This window comes from Gopherus flavomarginatus, chromosome 1 (genome assembly GCF_025201925.1).
Source record: "Gopherus flavomarginatus isolate rGopFla2 chromosome 1, rGopFla2.mat.asm, whole genome shotgun sequence".
NCBI classification, from domain to species: Eukaryota; Metazoa; Chordata; order Testudines; family Testudinidae; genus Gopherus; species Gopherus flavomarginatus.
In genome coordinates, this window is record NC_066617.1 from 333050417 (window position 1) to 333069963 (window position 19547).

The 19547-nt window shown below is 38.6% G+C and overlaps 1 protein-coding gene across 11 annotated transcripts in view; it reads left to right on the top strand.

Moving 5' to 3' along the window:
- Positions 1 to 19547, top strand: part of PSPC1 (paraspeckle component 1) — a 123761-nt gene that overhangs the window by 22722 nt on the left and 81492 nt on the right. The window contains exon 7 of one of the 11 annotated variants that reach the window (XM_050937248.1): positions 315 to 475. The exons of 8 other annotated variants lie outside the window; for them this stretch is intronic. In XM_050937248.1, the coding sequence (XP_050793205.1) occupies positions 315 to 422 (108 nt within the window). In that variant the 3' untranslated portion in view covers positions 423 to 475. Of the gene's footprint in view, positions 1 to 314; positions 476 to 2640; positions 2662 to 6110; positions 6385 to 19547 lie in introns of those variants that run through there. 2 more of the 11 variants (XM_050937249.1, XM_050937252.1) reach the window with 2 other exon arrangements.

A 19547-nucleotide genomic window follows, 5' to 3' on the forward strand; every position in this document is an offset into this window, starting at 1 on the left:
GTAAAGGCAATAGTAGGGGGCCTGGGCTTACCCACTCCACTGGGCTCCAACCGAGGGGCCCTAGGAGAGTCAATAGCATGTAGCCCACAAAGGTGCCCTCCAAGTTACATTTTGTGGGTCACTTCCTACCTTCTGCGCCCCCCCGTCCAATATAAAGTGAAAAGAAAAGGCAACCAAACAATCATCCCTAGCAAGGCTCTGCACACAGTCTTACTCCCTCTGAGAGTCTTCTCCAGCTCCCTTGTCAGGAGCTTTCTGAGTAGGTCTGTCTGCCTCCCTCCTGAGCTGTGTTCCCTTTTCAATCCTTTCTCTAGTTGGAGCATGCTCTGGAGGGGCGTGGAAATCTGGGCCCAGTCCTGTCTTTTTACCCCTTCTGGCCCAGTATGGAGTTTGTATACTCCATCACATTTGGAAGATTCTGATATCTGGAGCGCTAGTGAAATGATGACATCATGAGAGAGGGAGGGTTTTAGACTCTTAGGTCTGGTCTATGGACAATTGGTCTATGGACAATACTGATCTTTCAGTTGGGTAAGGGGTGACTTTTTTTCTGCAGAAATAGTTAAATCAGTACAACACCTAGTGTGGACACAGTTGTAATGTTAAGTTATAGCTTTTGAGAAGGGGAATAAGGTATGCACATACAAATCATCTTTATGCTGGTATATCTGTAGCTGCATTTTGGAGCTTGTGCCACTTTAAATATCCAGTATATTTAAAGCAGTACGGTTTATGTATAGACAAGACCTTAGCTTTGGGTTGTTTTTAGCACGTTGCTAATTGATTTAAAATTTGGAGAAATAATTTCATTGTTAAATATTCAGCACCATCACACTAACTATTAAGGTTGAAGAGAACCTAACATGCATGTTCTGAGACATCCCAGGAGGTTCTTTAGCAAAACTATACAAAACCATGTTTGCTATTCCAAACGGAACCCCATTTTTTTCACTTTTTTCCCCAGTGTGGTGGTGATAGGAACGGAGCAAAAAAAGACATAGGTTATAGTTTTCTGTGTGGCATTGACAAGTGCTGTTAGAGGTTTTGGCCAGATCTATATTTGATTACACCTCTCTAAAAAGCTTGCTGCAGAAAAAATTTCAGATTTTTGCCTTCATTTCTGTATGTGCTTGCATTGTGAAAAAGAAAATGCGTAAGCATTATGCATGTGTTTTTTCTTTTGGGTGAGGGAAACGATAGAAGAAAAGGAGAGTTCAGAAGTCTGGAAGGTTAAAATATTGCTATTGCCCCTGTGTGTGTAGTTTTTAATGTAAGGTTATATAGGATTTATGTATTATAAAACTTACATAATTATATTTAAATATAGGGATTAAGTATTTTATGATTGATCTTGAGACTACTTGAAATGCCAAATTTTACACTCTAGTTCACACTAGTGTCTAAAGACCTATAGCATACAATCTTTTACATACAGCATGTGTTTTACCGATCATCTTTAAGGCTGTATGAATATGAATGTCAGATCCTGTCATTTCACTGAAATTTGACCCTCTGTTAAAGCTGATGTCCTGAACAAACACAAAAATATAGCATGTGAAGGGAAGAGGGATGGTTTAAGTGGAAGTATTTTAATTTCTGTTAATAATTTATGCTGCTTCACGCATTGAAATGGTCAGGATGCCTTTTTTGTGGAGCAAAGTGATGGTGTACTTACTGTAAACTCTTTTTGGAGAAACTTGTGTAAATGTTCCATTGAATTCCACTCTGAGTAATTTGTGATCTCCTGAAACAGTGCTGCTGCAGGAAATTGTATGTATATTTTGTAATAGTCATACAAGTATGAATCTTCTAAAACTGGTATGAGTTACACTAAAAATGGTTGCACATAAATTTATTTATTTTAAATTGGAATATGTCATGTAAACTTGAAATGGCAGATTCCAAATGCTGCTAGTTAACTATCTCATGGTTTTCAAGTCAGGTTTAATGATTCTAGTATTATAATGATAAGTTGGCTTTCATTCCAATAACATTTTTAAAGCTGTGCAAAAATTAAAAGACAGTAATTTACATGATTAACTGTAGTTTCTAATGGAAGGAATCCATATTATACTTACACAACTTTTACTTTTGAATGTAGCAGATGAAACCAATTTCATATATGTACATTACAGCACATCTATAGATAACTATAACAGTAATTTTAAAGTGTGAATGAGAACGTCTTTATTAAAAACATCTGGTTTTGGAGTAAATCAGAAAGATGAACAACTAATTTCAGGATATTGAGAAGTGGTGTATCTAATGAATTTCTGCCATCAGATTAATGAATCGGATTTTTTTCTATGATCATATTCCCTTTTAGTGATCAGTTTCTAGCTCAGACTTGGTGACTGTAAGCAGGCTTGATCTGCTAATTTGTCTTAGCAGACTGCCGTTTTATCAATATTGAGAATGTTCTGTATTTGAAGCCTCAAACTTCGATTGTTGTGGCTGAAACAGTGATTTCTATAATATATTAATATATTCATTGATGGTTTTCACTGTATCCAGTCTTTGCCAGCAAGCTCTAATGATGGCAGTTTCTTTAATCCTTAGAAATCATACACTCTAATATCACTTTTGTATATGGAAAGAAATTAGTAATTGTTTCTAATACTTGTTTTTGTTTCTTAAAAGCTTTGAAAATATAAGCTTCCTTCACTTATATCCTATCCTTTTCACTGTTCAATTTTAAAGAAGGACCTAAATGGTAAGTGTAATAATTACCAGAATTGGAACCCTTCATGCAAGGATCTTATATCAGGCTATCTTCATTCATTAAGGTTACTTTTTAATTATTTTTTAACTCTCTTAAACTTAGTTTCAATATATTTGACTAATTTTGAAAAGAGCACTTTGAAAAGAGTTTGATTATAATTTTTTAATATACTCTCCTAATTGCATTTGATTCAGTTACTAGCCAGTGTTTCTCAGTTTTATTTTTAACTGACAAAAATATAAGCTAAACAACAAAATTTTCTAATTTAAGCTGTTTTAAGTCTTTGAAAGGTTGATTTGGCCTGCTTTCTCAAAGAAATAATACTGAATTTACAGAATTAGGAATCTGCTTGCTCTCTGGCTTAATGGACGACCTTTTCCGAGGGATGTCTAAGGATTTTCTTCGGTAATTAGTGTTACCTGTAATGCAGCAAGAGTTACCCTTAACTCCCTTTTTTTAGGATTCTGTTTTCTTAATGTTTAAAGATTGGCGCTAAGAGAATTCTGCCTTTATAGCTCAAAGATCACTATATAAATTCTATACAATTTTCAGCTGTTGAATTTTGTTCTAATTTAATTTAGAAATTATCTTTTTCCTACTTAATCTCTTCAGATAACTGTCACTTTGCATAAATACTGTTCCTTGCTAGAAGGGGAACTTGTCTACAGTGGATAACAAATGCAGCATTTTATTTACTAGCCACATAAATATTTGCTTTTTAATGTGATATTTCTTACTCTCGAACAGAAATAACTTCAAAAGTTATACTTAGTGAAGCTATTCAAATTGCATAATATTTAAAACCACTCCGTTGGATGCTAAAGTGAACATTGTGTGCATGTGTATCAAAATCGTTTCCCCAAATGTTTGTTTCAATGCTTAGAATCTGTTCTTTTAATTCACTTTCCTCATTTGGGTGGGAGACATGGAGATCATCATTCTGAACCAGTACTGACAAAAATATTGAACTTTCTGGGCAGGTCTACCAAAAATAGGCAGAAAATGCAGGAATTGTGTTCTCAGAGATGTGGTTCTGCAGCAGCAACATAAAGTATATATAATAAGATCAAATGGAGTATTGTAACCTGAAAAACACTAGTTACAAGGACAGTGCCATCACACTTAAGATCTATGTACTGATCTTTAAAAGAGGAAATCATGGTATAGACTTCGGTGTTTTTGAAAATTTTATCCCAAATTCCGTTTTCAAATTGGCAGGCATTTAACCGAAGTGTCATAGAAAGTCAATGAGATTTAGGCTCCTGAGTCATTTACTCTTCTAAGAATTTTACCCCTTGGTCTTTTAAAAAATTAAATGTAGCTGTTTAGTTGATTTCCCATTTGTTTTCTTACCTGAACAGTGGGGCTTCTACCTATGTTCCATAGGCTTCAGAGTAAGGAGTCTGCCACAGTGGAGGTTGCTTGAATAGAAGAGTCTCTAGTAGATTCAAAATGCAGAAGCCCTAAAAGAGCTGGGAGCAGAACAGAGAAAAAGAACTTATAGTGCATTCCTCTCCTCTTCCCCCCTCCCCCACAAACAAATGGTGGTGAGTGTTTTTTAAGGATTTTTTCCTTCCAACTCCAATCCAAAACTGAGAGTAGGGAAAGAACTTGTTTCCCTTTTTCTTTTTTCTCTTGAAGGTGCTGCTGTTGTGGCTGGCCCTGTCTCATGCTGATATACAAATAAACTCCAGTAATATGCATGAGTTCTACTTGTGATGAGATAGAAAAGCAAAGGGTCAGCTGAGGGCCCCTAAATATGAAAACCAGGGTTGGTCAGTTACACATCCTGGCCCTTATTTAAAAAACAAAACAAAAAAAACAGAACTGCACTTCAGTCATTCTGATTTCCTTGTACATCTAAAGGCTGTGCTAACTTCGAGAATTTTGAATGCAGGATTGGGCACTTGTGATAAAACTAATATTCTTTTCTTCTCTTCACCTTTTGTTATCTTTTGAAGAAATTTGTTTCTTGTGCCACATAAATACTTTAAGTAAACAAGGTCAACTGAATATGTCTGTTCAAACCAGTGTCTGACAGCGAGCCGTCTACTATCAATAAATGCCAATTAGTTTCTATAATAATTTGGTCAACTTAGTGTGCTTTTTAGACCCTGACTCATCCCAATAGTCCCTGAATATAGTCTCTGTTCCTCAGCATAAATGGCTGTAAATTAAACAAACTGCTTTATAAAAACTTTATTGAAGTGTTTCACTTAGAAATTTTCTCCTCGTAATCCAGTATACGTACGAATGCATGTAATAGATTCATAGATTGTAGGGCTGGAAGGGACCACAAGAGGTCATAGAGTCCAGTCTCCTGCCTTCATTGCAGGACCAAATACTGTCTAGACCATCCCTGATAGACATTTATGTAACCTGCTCTTAAATATCTCCAGAGATGGAGATTCCGCAACCTCCCTAGGCAGTTTATTCCAGTGTTTAACCACCCTGACAGTTAGGAACTTTTTCCTAATGTCCAACCTAAAGCTCCCTTGCGGCAGTGTAAGCCCATTGCTTCTTGTTCTATCCTTAGAGGCTAAGATGAACAAGTTTTCTCCTTCCTCCTTATGACACTCTTTTAGATAACTGAAAAGATACCAATAAGTTGTTTGTTTGACACCGTAATAGCTTTTAATGTAAAACTGGGTTCTGAAAAGACAAATTTGACTAAATGAAACTGATGAAACTAAATGAACAAAAGTCATGACTGTGATACGTCCCTGCTGTGACTTTTTATTCAGCAGTGGATCAAGTTATTTCCCGTAATAAAGTCCTGTAGGTTGAGGGTAGGGCAAATGTTGTTTTTAAATGTGTGCATAATTCTGCATTTCTTTGTAACTGTGCTAAATTGGTTTGGCAATACCTTTAAAAAGTTTTCTTTCAAAAAATGGTGGTGATGCATGCTGTAGGGAAATCACTTACTTTTTTTTGCCCTTATACTTCCTCCATATGCAAAACTCCCACTGAAATATATACTGCAGCCCGTAGATGGAAATGGACGCAATTCTGCAACAGCTATTAAACAAACATTAAGAATACGTCAGCTTTATTTTCAGAAACAAAACATATCTGTTTTCAGACTACAAAATAATTAAAAAGTCTGTAAATGGTGCAGGTATTGCATTTTCTTACAGTAGGAAAGAACATTGCATGCATAGTGCAGATCCCACTTGTTACAGCAAAATGTCTGTGTTTAGCCGTGTTTATAAAACATTTTATATTCTTCATATATATATTTTGTTTAGCAAAGCTATATGAAAGTTGTCTTCCAGTTTTGCGGGGAGCTGCTGTATTAATGAAAATAAACATTTTTTGAGTATTAGTGTGGGAGGGTACTGTCTGAAATTCTTAACTTGTTTCTCTCCTTTTCTCATTGTTTCTGCAGTGGGAGGGGTGTAAAGCAGGTAGAGTCGCCACCCAGCTACATGGAAAAGCTGCATGTTCATAGAGAGAACCTGCTTTTATTAACAAAAATGTAATTCCAAAATAACACTATGAACTCCAGTCTGAGCTTTTTCTTTAGAACTGGGTGCTTCTGAAGTTCCTATCACCAGGACCTGTCTGTTGTGGACTCTGTTCCCCTCTGCCGAAGGTTTATTCCCACATTCCATATATTCAAGATGGAGTCAATAATTAGCCTGCAATTTCTTACAGGTTTCCCACACCTGCTAAGATCAGTGGTTCCAAAACTTTACTGGTTGACTTACCTCCTTATTAAAAAAAATATATATATTTGAAGGACCACATGCAATTTTATTCCTTTTGTGCAAATTTATTTTTGGCCTTAATAGGTTTACTTGAATATTCACAAACTCATATAATAAAATAAATTTTTTAATTTGGCTGGTGGAGAGCTGCCTGGGACAAAATTTAGAAGAGAGGGGAGGTTAGCTGTGGTGGGAGTTTGGGTGGGAGAGTTAGAGGACAGGTGGTCAGGAATTTTTTGACAAAACATTTTTTGTCGGAAAATGCCAGTTTGTTGAAATTGAAATTTTGCAGGAACCCACTTGCTTTGACAAAACTTCTGTTGGAAAAAGGTGTCTTGGGTTCAAGATGGTATTTTTGGTAAAAACCAGACTCTCACCCATCCCTGAATAGCTTGATGGTCAGGGCACTCTCCTGGGATGTGGGAGACACTGGTTCAGTTCCCTGCTCTGCCTAGTTTAGATAAGTGCCTTTAACACCAGGCTATTGGCTATTCTGGGATTTGTCTCTCTTCTGTTTGTTTTTGTGAAAAACTTCAAAAGCTTTAATTTTTGTCCTGATGCGGAATGGGAGAATTTTCTGAAGTCAGAGCTTAGACTGAGTGTAGTTATTTTGATTCGAGTGCAGGGAAGGCTCTGATGGTGGGTATGTGGGGCATGCAAGGACGGCTAAGAAGGGACGAGCAGAGAGGTGGTGGTGGGGGATGCTTTACCTGGGAATCAGGCAGCTTCAGCTCCTATCACCCTTGTTCCTGGTTCCCATCCAGTTCTTTGAATCAGAGATTTCTGCCAATTCCACTGCAGCCTTAGGCTTCTGTAGAGAGTTTCCCACAGATTTCCTCTTGCCTTGGTCTCTTTACTCTCAATTCCTTCCTCTTTGTTAAGGGATTCCATAGCCCTCCTTCTCTGGATTATGTCAGGATTCAAGCAGGTTTCCCTAGCCCACCAGTATCTAGGTTACAGCCTTTTCCACAGAACTTCCCTTGGTCCTTGGACTGACACACTTTATCCTCTTTGTCTCAGGCCCCAACACTTGTCCTCTCTAGCAGGAATTGCCAAACTTACTGACCCTCCGAGTCACATACAATAATCTTCAGGAGTTGGAGAGCTGCAAGACACGCACAGCCTGTCCCACTGGGCAGTGCATGCCAGAGTGTGGGGCTTTTTCCCCAATGACACACACACACCCTGCTGGGCTAAAGCCATTAGACTCCCTCTGCAGGGCAAAAGCCCTTAGTCCCACCACAGGAAAGAAGCCCCTAGTCCTACCACTCCACTGCTAGGCAGAAACCCCTACTCCTCCCTGCCCAATCTTGTGGGTGCAGAATGGGGAGGGGGTACATGGGGGTTCTGGGAGCTGCACTTTAACTGTAAAAGAGCCACATGCTGATTACAAGCCACAGTTTGGCCATGCCATGGGTTTGGGTGATGATTCAGGCAGGCTTCCCCAGCCTTCAGCTTCCCATCTGATTCTGGTTCCCCTGTCAGGGACTGTCTCTCCTGACTCGGTGCTCCCCTGCAGTTCTGCTCTCCAAGCTGTCTATCCTCTCCTTAATCTTCATGGAAGTCACTTAATAGCTGGATTTTATGGTATTAATGAGGTAGCTATCTGACACCTGGCTCCCATGCCTCAGTTAGTCTGCTGCTCTCCTGAATATCTTTCTCCTTAAAGGGGCTATGTAATGGAACAAGGTTTGCTGACCTTGGGCCTCACTTCCCCTTAAAGGGAACAGACCACTCTGTTCCAGTGTACCACTTCAAACAAGGTTGTGTACACAGTTTGGTAACGTCTGGAATAGGTCAGTAAGAGAATTCCAGCATCCTGCTTTGTGGTAGGAAAACTTTCAAAACAAATCAAGCAGAATTTTTTCCCTGCTCAGATAGTTATTTTGTAAAGGTTGGGAACTGATTTCTAATCTTATATTCGACTCCTAAACACGTGTCAATAATGTCATTTTTCAATAATATAGTAGCCACCAACTTTGGCTCAGATATGCTCATTTAAAGAAAAAGTTGAATTTTAGTTGTAACTTGCACTTCATATAGGATGAAGTAGGAATGTTTAGATTCTTTAGAACAGGGGTCGGCAACCTTTCAGAAGTAGTGTGCCAAGTCTTAATTTATTCACTCTATTTTAAGGTTTTGTGTGCCAGTAATACATTTTAACGTTTTTAGAAGGTCTCTTTCTCTAAGTCTGTAATATATAACTAAACTATTGTTGCATATAAAGAAAATAAGGTTTTTAAAATGTTTAAGAAGCTTCATTTAAAATTAACTTAAAATGCAGAGCCCCTGGACTGGTGGCCAAGACCCGGGCAGTGTGAATGCAACTGAAAATCAGCTTGCTTGCAGTGTTTGGCGCATGCCAGAGGATGCCTACCCCTGCTTTAGAACATAATGTCGAGCAAAAAGGTTTTGATTTTCCTTTGATAGGTGCAAAAATAGTCTTACCCAGGGTATTTGGAGGTATACAGTATACAATTTTAATCTTGTTAGTTTTTTTTATTTTAATGTTGCAGTCAAATTTTCAGTGTTTGTGCAAAATATTTTTGAACAAAATCTACATTCAATTTCATAAGAACATACAAACTGTAGGTAATTTTGTAAAACAGAATTTAGAAGACTTGTCAGTCCATACATACTAAGCTTTTGTCTGCATCATGCTGTGGGCAGGATCACAGTGAAATAAGCAGAAATCAGTAGTATGAATTGATGCAACTGTTTCTTCAGACTCACAGTTCCGATGAGTATTGCAGAGGGCGCAAAGCATATCCTCTCACCTGTTGTTCCCTTTTTCTAGACTTTTATATCTAGTTTTCTTAGTTCAGTTCTTTGAATATGGTTGACAAATCAAGAAACCTGAAGTAAAAACTCTTGTAAATGTATTCCTTGTGCATGGAAATGCAACTCAAGGTGAGTTGATAAATATCTTGTTTAGAGCCTTAGACAGCACTAGCATGCCAACAGAGACCTTAAATACAACTTATACAAATGTTTGGATTTAATTGTAGTTTGCATGCTCATTTTATACTATCACATGATTTTATTTACTTATGAAGTCCTGCTTCATCCATTTTATGTTAGATAACGATGAAGCCCCCTTCTTTTCTGTGGGGCAGATGAAGTCAAATGATGCAGTTTCATTCCACCACTTACTGTTAATGCTCAAGTCTTGGACACTAAATTTACATTGCCAGTTATGAAGCTCTCTGTAAGTGACCAGAAAAGTTTGATTCCCAACAATGGGCTCCTACAGTAGCAAACTGCTCCAGCATATCTTTTTTTCCTCTGAGGATAACACTGCTTCCAGGACTTGGTCAGCAAATTAGGAAAGCTTTTTTGAAGAGATGAGGACCAGGTGGTCTGTCACTAGAAAGTGTAAATCTGTTTTTTAAAAGGGACCAAAAATAGCTATTTATTCACCCAGCCCGTCTCCCCCTCATTAGTGAGGATCAGTTTGCTTTGAAGACCTCATATATATTTACTCAAGCTGAGAAGAGAGAAACTTTTCAGTTTTACCCCGATTTGTCCATCTGTCTGAGCCGTAGAAATCATCTGTGCAGATTCTCTTGAGATTGTTAATCTAGCCAGGAATTCTCAATCTAGTCTCCTGTTTCTGTGGCTGGGAAAGTTTATAATTGTTCTAAGAGCTCTAATTATCTAGAGTGAGGGATAAACCAGCTAGCAGGTAGGATAAGGATATCCAGGGGAATGGTGTCTTTTCTTGTCAATGTTCACATCTCTAGAATTCAGTTTTGGCACCCATCGATGGAACTATTAACATTCTCAGTGAATACAAGGAAACCTGGTTTTCAGATCTGGATTACCTGTTTAGATACAGGTGCAGATTCTCCCACAGATTCCCATCTTTTTTTCCCCTGAGACATGGACCTCCTCCTGGATTTACAGACTCCAGCGCTAAGGCTTGATGTGTGAAAATTTTTAACTATTCAGTAACAATGGGGTTAAATTACTTAATTTTAGGAGAACCAGGATTTCCATTATATGACGATTATGTGAGTGTCTCTTGATGTCAAGGTAAGTGCTGTCCTTTTAAGTAAAAATCCTTTATCTTTTGTAAAAGTGTTTTGATTAACAATGAGAATTAGTCAAGCTCAAGCTGTGCTTTACAAACCTAAGCTTTATGCTGTCACGGGTTATTCAGTAGAGGCTAATGAATAGAGGCTCGATGAATCCAGAAATAGTTGTAAAGCTTCCAAAGGCTGTCAACCAAATGGGTTGAAGTCTGCAATTTAAAGAAGCTTGTTTTTAGAAAGTGCCAACTGCAGTGTTAAGGGTCACTCAATGAGAGCAACAGCTCTCTTGTAAGCTAAAAGGGCTTACATTATAGAATTTTATGCTAGAACATGGTTGGGAGCACTTGGATTAGAGAACATGTTGCTGAGTGCATCTTGGTCATCAGTGTAGATCAGGATATGTTCTGGTCAGTATTGTCATCTGACTTGAGTGCTCCAAGTTAAAACATAAAATTTTCTAACAAAGACCAATCCAGACAGAGGAGCCTTTCGTAGATGAGACCTACAGAGCTGCATTTTGGTCCTCAGCTCAGCCTATGACAGAGAATAGAATCCTACCCTCAGTTTATTGACACTACTACTAATGTCCTGATATCTTGGCCTTATGTATTACACTTGTTTCATATCTTTAATTAGGTAAATTGTAAATTCTTTGTGACAGGGATCATGTTTTTCTGTACATTTGCATAATGCCAGGTTTAACCGACTAAAGTTTGATTATACAAGTACCCCTATAATTCCATTTAACTGCCGGAATAGCGAGTGGGTTCAGTCTATTTTGACAGTGGAACGCCCAACTGTAAATAGTAATACACAAGATAAATGTGCAGATTTGGACAGTAGTGGATGTCCATATCCTGAGTTGCCCGTGTGAACAAAACCAGTATCAAACATACAGATTTCTTCTGTACTAAATGGTACACTGGACACGAATCGTATGCATTTAAAACCGTGATCTGCTGTTTTGGCGTTTGTCACTGCACCATCCTGCGCTGAACAAGTGACAGGTGCCCAGTTCTTTGAATAGGCTGGAATCCTCCTTGTAATTATCTTCTTACTGCAGCTAGTAAAAGCTGGTCTATTACCATTAGACCTCAGAACAAGGAACTTCACCTCCCCTCCATAATGGCTGTCTCCCTCTGGATTTGGCTGAGCTCACTCAAGAATTTTGAGCAGCTGCTCCCTTTCCCCCCACTCCCCTCTCCCAGTTATATATACATCACAAACACACACTATACAATATTCTTAAACATCTAACAGTAATTCCTAACAGGAAATCCCTATATACTCATTCAGAAGCCGAATTTTTTTAGTGAAAAAGGGAAGCACCAGAGAACGGGGTCAGCTTATGAACAGGTATAGAGAGGGAAAGGTGGGACACAGCCCCTCCCCCCAACAGAGGATGCAAGGAGAGACAGAAGGGAAGAGGCAAGCCCAGTGTGTGTCTGCTTCTGGCCACGCTGCTCTCTGCCTAGCCTCCGAAGCATCTGCAGCTACGGGGCTGGCAGGCTGCATCCATGCCACTCGTGCTCCCCGAGCAGCCTGTGGCCTGCTGAAGTGCACTGCGGTTGTGCAGCCTGGCCCGGCCTGCTAGAGCATGCTGCGGCTGCATTTCCAAACCTGCCGGAGCAGCTCCAGCCAGGTCAGAGACATCCTCCCCTGGCCCTCTCTAGATAAGATGAGATGGGGAGAGTATGGGGGGTCCCACACTAGAGGTGGGGTGGTCACAGGGGTTAAGTCTTCTGACTCCCAGCTTCTCTTCCCTCCCCCCCCCCCAAAAAAAAAAAAAAATTTCCTAACCAGTTGCTGTCCTGGCCTGTTAGGGTAAGCAGCTGGCACACAGGGGCACTTGGTTTACTTAGATTTACCTCTGTGACTCTGGATGCTCGAGGTAAACAAACCATCTCAGCCAACCAGCAGCTTATCCTGATGGCCCAGGAGCCAAAGTTTGCTGACCCCTGAATTATAGGGTCAGCTTATGAACGGGTTATAGTTTCTATTTTTACCTGTCCATCTTGGGGGGGGTGAGGGGAGAGGATCGGCTTATAAACAAACCAGCTTGTGATTGGGTATATATAGTAAGTTTGGCTCCAGTGCATACCTGCAATTTATAAAAGCAGGCCTGCAAGCTTCAGCAATCAGAGCAGAGATCTCAATACTTAACCTCTCCTTTGTAAAGCTACCTGAGATATTTGGATGAAAAGTGCTGTTTTCACACTTAAGAGAGATTGTATAGACTGGTCTGAATCAGTGAAGATGTCATTTTTAAATTGTAAACAGTATTTCACTTCATTTGGATTAGTCCAAATGATCAACACACTTTTTTTTTTTTTTTTAGTATTCACCTCTATTTTAGTATAGTTTTTGCTTACCATATAGTTGGCTCAGTTTGATATATTGCATTTTTGTCTAGTGAATATATTAAAACCCTTTCCTGTATTAGTTTAATTCATATAATTTGCTTCTTTGTTTGCTGAGACTTTTGTTATATGCCCTTCTCTCTCAATTTGAATAGTTAATAACCATCTTCTAATCTGTATAGCAGGGGTTGTTGGAAAGTTAGAGATAGATGGGATGGTTCCTGGCTTTGTGCCAGTAAAATTTGCCACGTCATTGGTGCTTCTTTCCGCTTTACAGCATGTGGTGTAGATAAAGGTGATGTATGTATGGACTGACCTGAAACCTGTCAGAGAAATATAATTTGCAAGTAAAATATTTTTACTTCCCCAAACAGATACGTATCCTTTCAGTCTGCAACATTATTTTATATGTAGGTCCCTATCAAATTCACAGTCCATTTTGGTCAATTTCATGGTCATCGGATTTTAAAAATAGTAAACTTTTAATTATTTCAGCTATTTAAATCTGAAATTTCATAGTGTTGTAATTGTAGGGGTCCTGACCCAAAAAGGAGTTGTGGGGGGGGCGGGATGTCACAAGGTTACTGTTAGGGGGTTTGCAGTACTGTTACCCTTCTACGCTGTTGCTCACAGCGGCGCTGCCTTCAGAGTTGGGCAGCTGGAGAGCGTCAGCTGCTGGAGAGGTGCTCAGCTCTGAAGGCAGAGCTACTGCCAGCAGCAGCATAGAAGTAAGGATGGCATGGCATGGCATAGTGTAGCTATCCTTACTTCTGTGCTGCTGCTTGCAGAGCTGGGCCCTTAGCAGCTGCCACTCTCCAGCCACCCAGCTTTGAAAGCAGCATTGCAGAAGTAAGGGTGGCATGGTATGGTATTTCCACCCTTACTTCTGCACTGCTGCTGCTGAGGCGCTGCTTTTAGAGCTGGGCACCTGGCCAACAGTTGCCACTCTTCGGTCACTGAGCTCTGAAGGCAGTGCAGAAGTAACAGTGCAATACCGTGACCCCTCTAAGATAACATTGTGATTTCCCCCCCCAACTTGCTTTTGGGCAGGACCCCCCATTTGAGAAATGCTGGTCTCCCCCGGGAAATCTGTATAGTATCGGACAGAGGTCGGCAGCCTTTCAGAAGTGGTGTGCCGAGTCTTCATTTATTCACTCTAATTTATGGTTTCACATGCCAGTAATACATTTTAACGTTTTTAGAAGGTCTCTTTCTCTAAGTCTATAATATATAACTAAACTATTGTTGTATGTAAAGTAAATAAGGTTTTTAAAATGTTTAAGAAGCTTCATCTAAAATTAACTTAAAATTCAGAGCCGCCTGGATGGGTAGCCAGGACCCAGGCAGTGTGAGTGCCACTGAAAATCATCTTGCGTGCCGCTTTTGGCATGGATGCCATAGGTTGCCTACCCCTGGTATAGGATAAAAGCACACAAAAGACCAGATTTCACAGTCTGATGTGTTTTTCATGGCTGTGAGTTTGGTAGGGCACCATTTATATGCAGGTTACCAGTTCTGAATATAAAGATTTGTACTGAAAGTATCCTTTTAAGAACTTCAATATGATTATGACAATTGCTGTGTTTCCACCTCTGTTTGAAAATTTGACTTTTGGGTATATTGTGGTATACAATAAATAATTTGGTTTGATGCTGCATGTCCAAAATGCTTGGTACTATCCACGTTGATTGTATGATAAAACATATTAGAAATATGTAACTAATTATCAATGTATACTGTGAAACAGTACATGTTCCATTGTAATAAAAGCATTTAAACTGGAGAAAATGTTAAGATTTCCACTGAAAAGAAACATTGTGTTTGCTTGGCTTTGAAATTGGCTCTGCTGCTGTTCCTCTCTTTAAAAATTTTGTAAAGATGTGGCACTGGGGTTGTCATAGAATCATAGATTATTAGGCTTGGAAGGGACCTCAGGAGATCATCTAGTCCAACCCCCTGCTCAAAGCAGGACCAATCCCCAAATCCCTAAATGGCCCCTGTTGTACTTTGTATTCCACCTAAAAATAGTACCAGAATTTCATTTTATATGTCTATTGCACTTTAACCATGATAAATTTTTTTATTATTTTTTTTTGGTTCTTCCTGGAACCAATTGGGAATATAGTTGTGTACTTTTAATTCAATTTTTCTGTCTTCTGTCATGGCATCTCATATCTTAAATTTAATCTTCAGAAGATAGACAGTTCTTTTCAAGTATCTAGTGCCCCCTCTACCTGGGTCCAAAGATTTAATTAGCTCCTTTGTCATATGCATTATGGAAATTGTTAATGTATGTAATGTATTAAAAATTGTATTGTTTTAAAATTTTGTAACTTTAAAGTTAAGAATTTTTTGCTGTATTTCTACATGTACAGGTGGTACAATTAGTCCAGCTTTCTCTCTTACTGGGTAAGACAGCTCTTCATCTCTGCAGCCTCCACAAGTAGGGATTTGTGGAGTATGGAATTAATGGAAAAGTATGTAACTGAGGTTCTGTGAAGGTAATATATCCTCCGTATTGCCACACATCCTCCAGTTTTCCTTGAGAGTCAACTACTATGATGTTAAACTACTACTGTCAGTTAAGTCAAATGTAAAGTCAATGACTGGAGGATAATTTACTGCATAAAATCCTTTAAAATCCATTCCTGGACATTTGAACGTAAGGACACACCAAGAGCTTGGATAAGGTGGATATTGCTTTTAAATAACTATTTTTACAGGTAAGTACTATTTTATTTCTCAGAAATAGTTGTTTTCTGTCACTAGTACATTGTAAGCAATAAGTACGTATGAAACTCTGGTCACAAATTGGCATGATGTTTATCCTGTGGTTTAAACAGTAACAAATACGATAATATGGGTTATTATTAAATTGGATATTTTTCCATAAGTTCACATTTTTGAGAGTAATTGAAATGATAGGAACATGAAGCTAGATTTTTTTTTTCATGCTGCTGCTTCCTTAGTTCTTAAGTTGTGCTTGACAGCTCCTGGGAATTAGGAATAAAATATAGGAACTATTTGATTCTCATTTGCTTTTAAAAATACATATTTTTTAAAGTGGCTTGCAAACACTTTTTTTTTTTTTTTTTTTTTTTTTAAGAATTGAGCATATGCCCTATGCCCTCTTAGTTTATTTGATTGGTAAAGAAGGCCTGAAAGACTCAATTGTTTAAGACGAAAAACATAAAATGTTTACATCAGGAATGTAAAATCTGAACTTCTCTTGTTTTGATGGATAGGTCCAATAGATCAGCCGGAGCTGTAAGAGATGTTTACTGTGAGCTCTTTATATCTTAATTGAAGTTTTGAGGATGTTGAATCAAGACTTTTGTTATTGAAAAGGTTAGCTGTTAAAGTTGGATTGGTAACAAACACAGTACTAAAATTCTCTGGGCTCTTGTGGTGATGTAATTTCATTAGCATTCCAGTCAACATAGTCTTCTAATCTAGATAGATCCTGAATGTCTAATTAAAAAGCAATTTTTTAAAAATCCTTTCAGTCTTGTTTTATCTCCAATTAAGAAGCAAAAAAGGCACAAGTCCTATTTTTTCCTTTGCAAGATTATCTTGAAGTAGTTCCCAGAAGCCAATGAGAGCCAGGCAGCACAAGCTGCTTTGTGAGCTTGGGGTGCGGCATCCTCCTCTATGGGAGAAGGAGCCTATTTTGAATGGTGCTTTGAATAATGGGGGGAAGGCAGGGGGAGAGAATGGAAATGCCTGAGTGATATTAACTTCTGTTTTTTATGAGGGAGTACCCATCAGTATTTCCTCTGATTTTTTTTCCATCCGTGTGCGGAATGAATTTTGTTATGTGCACCATATTGAGGTGATGTGTGCCACCAGTAGAAACCAGAAACCTAGATAGAATATACATTTTTAAAAAGTTAACATATGGGTATCAGAGGGGTAGCCGTGTTAGTCTGGATCTGTAAAAGCAGCAGAGAGTCCTGTGGCACCTTAGAGACTAACAGACGTATTGGAGCTTGAGTTTTCGTGGGTGAATACCTGCTTCATCGGATGCATAGGGATAATTACTCCAGCGAGGACAGGATAGGCATTTTAGAACTCACTACTGAAATAATTAAATTTAAGCATAAGAGAGGAATAAAAATTATTAAATGCATAGACCAATCAAAAAACTAAAATAACACACTGAAAGAAGTATCAAGAAGTAATAATAATACAGGTATGTGTTGAGAGGTGAGTGTGAAAGACAGAGTGTGGCTGTATATGTGTATGTGACAGAGACGGACACTCCTTGCTCCTTTAAGTACTCTGACTCCACATTAAGTACGCTTCCCTTTTAAGTAGATTCAGCAAGTTCAGACTCAGCAGCAGCAGCCATCAGTCTCCCTCTGTCCTGAGCCCTGTCATGTCTGTCTCTTCCCCCCCCTCCCCTCCCCCAGCCGCTCTGTGGAGATGAGGTACAGGGGTGGGAGAGAGGAGGAGACCCTGACATCAGCACCCTCTCTCCACTCCCGCACAGTGAACAGGAGGCTCCCAGGAACAGCTCCAAGGCAGAGCGCAGGAGCAGCACATGGCGCTGGGGAGAGGAACAGCGATACTGCGCGGCACTTGATAGTCTGCTGGGTGACCGACCAGCCACGCAACTTACAGGGAACTTAAGTACTCATAATCATGGAAGTTCCATACTAACAACTGTCCCTTCCTCTTTAGTAAACCTCTACTCTAAAAGTACATGTTTTCTTAGGATGATCTGTTCATTGAGAGACAGATTCCTTACTAGGCCAGGTGGCACTTAAGGAAATATGATAGTATTAATCAAAACCTTTGAAAAAGGAGTGTAAATAACCAGTGTTTCTGTACAAATAACACAAGTTGTCTTCTCTATAAGTATGTGTATATACACCCACATTAAACACTGTGTGTGTGTGGATATATACACATACATACACACACTTTTTAAAAGAGTTTACCATCTGTATTTTTGTTTTACACATGTAATTTGGAAGGAGAGTAAAGACTTGTAAGTATTCTGTAACAAATTCAGCACATAATGGTGGTTGCAGTTTTCTTCTGAGGAGCTTAATGCATTGGTGGTCTTTCTTACTCCTTGACATTTTGAAAAATGGACCAAAAGTGAAAATTAAATTCTGTAGTTCAGATTTATGCAATTATTGTAATAATATGCCTCAGTGTGCTGAATGCTTCCCAAAGAGAGAAGGAAAACTGAGTCCCTGCTCCAAAAGGCATAAATCAAAAAAGTGACGATACATTTTACAGTTTTAGTATTTGAGGCTTCTAATATATATCTTTTGGTTTAAAAAGTTGTAGTTTAAAAATTAACTTTTTTTTAGAATCAATATGTATACTTAGATATTTCCTTAGATAAATGGTAAACATAAGGTCTGTTTTTTAAAAAACAAACTCAAAAAACTCCTTCAGCTCCATAAAATCATTGTTCCACTTAGTGAGCACCAGATCTGTGAAGTCCTGCACAATGGACATTAAAAAACCTTTGGGGATAGGGGATTTTCTTAACAGATTAGGTGCTGGTGACAGTGAGCCTAGAAAAGGGAGACAGTGAGGCTAGAGCAGAGAGCTGAAAATTGGGGAAACAGGGATTCTACTTCTGAGTAAACTGTGATCATGAGCAGTTCATGTAGCGGGAGATTCTTCCACCCGTATTTATGGACAGTGTAACCTTGTTTTGTGAGTACTCAGTCCATTGAAAACAACTTGAGTAAAGATGGCAGAATGTGGCTTTTAATGTGTCTGTGCTTAATCTTCTCCATCTGTAAATACCCATCTTTTGTATAGCACTGTGATATCCTGTGAAGGAAAGGAAAATATTTATTATTATAATGTAAAAAGACCAGGTATAAAAATTTACTCTCCAAAACTCCTAAATTTTAAGGCTAATCCTGAATGTACTTTTCACAAATGCAGGAAAGCATAAACAATTACAGAAAAAAAGACTGAAATGTCAGTCGACAAAGAATGTATAAAAATTGCCAAATTTGGAATAAAGTTTTGTAATAGATCAACAGATTTTAAATCTTTCCTGGTTTTAGGCTACAAGTTTTGGGTTTGCATCAACAAAGTTCTAAACATCATCAATATAAGAAAATTCTTGCCATCCGTTATCACTTGCATTTTTGGTTTGGGATGTGGCATTGTCCCAATGAAAGATTTTTGATTAAGATTGTATGAAATTTTGTCTCAGACTTTTCCGTAAAGCGCCACAGGAATCAAATTTCGTTTCTAGAGCCAGGATGGTATTGCATAGTCTGTCAAAGGAGATGCCAGGTTAATAATTCAAAAAGACCTTGGGCAAGAATGTAGAGTGAAGTTTGCCTGATCTTCTGTGGTGCTGGATAAGTGTTGTCTCTGAACAAGCAAGAGGCACTTAAACAATAGTCTGACTGAATTTCTCCAGTGTTCCCACAGTAGATTTTTTTTCTTGGGTACCTCTTCAGCACAGTCATACAAAATAGTATGTTGTTTAAGATTCAAGTTTATTTCAAAGTGATCAGAGGAAAAAGTCTTGTGAAGACAGTAACTAGTTCTGCTTAGCTAAAAAGCAGTCATTGCCACTGTACACTAAAATAGGCTCCTTTTCCCTCACTAAGTAGGGTATCTACTATAGTAGGACTGAGCCCTTGTTCAGAAGAGTTGCATTTTGTTGTCAAAAGGTTTTATATTTGACTATTTTAAATCTGAGGGGAATTTTTGCTGGATCAATGAGAAACCT